The following is a 2,761-nucleotide window of genomic DNA, read 5'->3' on the forward strand; positions in this document are numbered from 1 at the left end:
CCTTTTTCTTCGTCTGCGAAAGCGAAGACGCGACCCCCCTCCCCACTGCATGTCTTTGCCACTGTTTTTTCCTTTGTCTGGCGACCAGGCGGTCTCGGAGTAAGCCGTCATGTTTCCTGTTGGTGCAATAAAAATAAGAAATGCTTTTGAGAAAGGTGGGTGAAAATTGGATAAAGGTGAGCACTCGGAAGTTGGATGGAATGATTGTGATCCACTTGCCTTGTGTTCTCTGAACGGATCATCCATGCATCTATCACTTCATTCCATCACTTCAGTCCATCACTTCCGTACCCAGTACTAATCTTCAAGCATTATTCCAATGGTAGCTAATGGTACCTCCTTCGGCCACTGGTTACAGTCATTCCATGTGAACCATATAGGATCTGCTTGGAGATTACCTAGCAGTACGGCTTGGAGAGTGCACTCTATACTCACCGTCCTTGTTGGACACCCCAGTGGGACAGTGCAGCACGTGGTTCGGGTACGGCGCGAAGAAAGGCATCAGTCTCTCGTCTATCTCGAAGGAGTGGATGATGAAGTCCCGTCCGTCTGGGTAGGTCTCCCGGAACAACTGGACCGTGGACGCCACGTTAGCGCCGCAATCCAGCAGGATCTTCCTGGGCTGTCTGGTACTAGTGGACGGGAGCCTGAAATAAAAAGCAAAGAATCTAAGGCAGGCAACAATGACTTCAGATATAGCTTCATTTTACGGTGACATTCTCCTTGTTGATTTGCATGGAAACACACAGGCTGCAAAACAAAGTGGAAAACTATGTAGTACTACTTTTTTATCTCATGATCATCATCACTGTCAACGGATATCTAAAGTAGTTAGCATAGACATTTAGTGTTAGCATAGACATTTAGTGTTAGCATAGATATTTAGTGTTAGCAAAGATATTTAGTGTTAGCAGAGGTCTTTAGTGGTAAGCCGTTAGCAAAGATGTTACGTGTATTCATGCCCATGTCTTTCAATCAAGAAAGAATGTTGTTATTTCTTGCGATGTGTAAATATACAATCAATCGCTGAATACATGGAGAGAAACTCACGTTGCTTTCGGCGATTGTCCGTCTGTGTGGAGGTGATCATCAGTAGGTACCGCCTTCCCCTGACTTCCCTGCCCCCGTAACAGCCATTCGGGGCTTCTCGGGGCAAGTCTGCTGGGTTCCGTGGCGTAGTGATGTCCCGGGACGGTGAAGATTTGCGTCACACAGCTCCCGATGAAGGCCCCGATCAACAGGAAGGACCAGCGACTTTGGAAGAAGTTACGAACTGCTCTATCCATCGCACTGTACAGTAATGGCGTGAGTTGTATCTGTTTGTAACAACAACAACAAGAAGAAATAAAATGATGGTATATTCAAGTTATTCTCAACCCCACGCTCTGCTTCTTTTTACTGCACCGTTGCTTAGCTTGAATTGAGATTTTAGAAGCGTCTCCGAGACAACAGACGACTTCGTGCTATGTGCCATGAACTTCATAATACAAAGCATTACAGTGTGGTGAATATAGGATCAAATCAATTCTAAGCAACGGTCAAGTCTTACTTTGTCTAAGTTTTATTAATGTGCTCAGCCCAAATCCTAATTAAAAATGTATGTGATATGCCGAACATCTGAGATATTTGTGACTGTGTAATCGAGATAAAGCTCGTTTCAAACTGCATGTTTACGAGTACTTTCCGAGCATAGGTTCGGGTTTTGGCTTATTTCTAGCGTGTTTTAGAATCACCCAACCCAATATGTCTGTGCAAAATGTTGGGTTGGGTGAAAAAAATTTCAGTGCAAAAAGGAAACACCAATTAAAAAAAATCCTTTAAAAACACGCCAAAAATAAGCCATAACCCGAACCTCTGCTTGGAGAGAGTAAGCCTGACGAGACAGACGTCATTGTTTACAAAATGGTAAACAGACGCGTCGCCGCCATGTTTTTAGAAATACCAGTCACGCGGGCCATAACGTAACAGGTACAGGTAGGCACATGATTGGCGGAGTGGTGTTGGATGCTGTTTCTGTAATGTACGTAAACATGGTCACCTAACCTGAGGTCACCGTGGTGCTATGGCAAATACAATACACCTGACAGAGCTACTGAGCGAAGGTAGCCACTAAAACACCCATGGCAAACAATCCGCTACGCCGCGACCAACAACTTTTAAACACAACTGGATAAAGCGATCTCGCCTGATCGTCTATCACGCCTTCTTTCACAGTAAATTGAGTTCCTATTTAGTCATTGTCCTATAAATGTGTATTGCTAAAGCACTAATTATAGGTTTCCCACTGTTAGTCTCCTAATACGTAGCAGGTTCCCACTGTTATTACTCTCCTGATTGGGGACAGTTATGACGTCATTTCAACTGGAAATTCACTCTGGAAACTGAAATGACCATGTTGACCATGAGTTGACAAAATATTTCAATCTTAAGAGAACGATCGTGCAGTATTACACTAATACTAAGTATTTACCTGTCATTGTTTCTAGTGAGTAGACATGTATAGACATTTATTGGTCCAATTCATGTTTCAAACTGCAGGCAAGGTGGGGATCGAGTATTTCCTTATTGGCTTGCCCTGAGTAAAAATTCATCGGTTTAACTGTAACACACAGACACATACAGACACACACACATTCTGTCTCTCTCTCACACACACACACACACACACACACACACACACACACACACACACACACGCACACACACACACACACACACACACATATTCACACACACACACACACACACTCACACACAATAT

At 43.8% G+C, this 2,761-nt stretch overlaps 1 protein-coding gene across 1 annotated transcript in view; it reads right to left on the minus strand.

Moving 5' to 3' along the window:
* The window catches only part of LOC109475283, a 4,164-nt gene extending 2,848 nt beyond the window's left edge, over nt 1-1,316 (minus strand). Inside the window, exons 1-3 of the mRNA XM_019775889.1 lie at nt 1,051-1,316; nt 436-647; nt 1-116 (exon numbers count right to left, since the gene is read on the minus strand). The exon at nt 1-116 is cut by the window's left edge and continues 164 nt beyond it. Coding sequence (XP_019631448.1) covers nt 1-116; nt 436-647; nt 1,051-1,286 — 564 coding nt within the window. The 5' untranslated portion in view covers nt 1,287-1,316. The remainder of the gene's footprint in view (nt 117-435; nt 648-1,050) is intronic.
* Between the last annotated feature and the right edge of the window lie 1,445 nt (nt 1,317-2,761).

Source organism: Branchiostoma belcheri, unplaced genomic scaffold, assembly GCF_001625305.1.
Source record: "Branchiostoma belcheri isolate BF01 breed outbred unplaced genomic scaffold, Haploidv18h27 scaffold33, whole genome shotgun sequence".
Classification (NCBI taxonomy): Eukaryota; Metazoa; Chordata; class Leptocardii; order Amphioxiformes; family Branchiostomatidae; genus Branchiostoma; species Branchiostoma belcheri.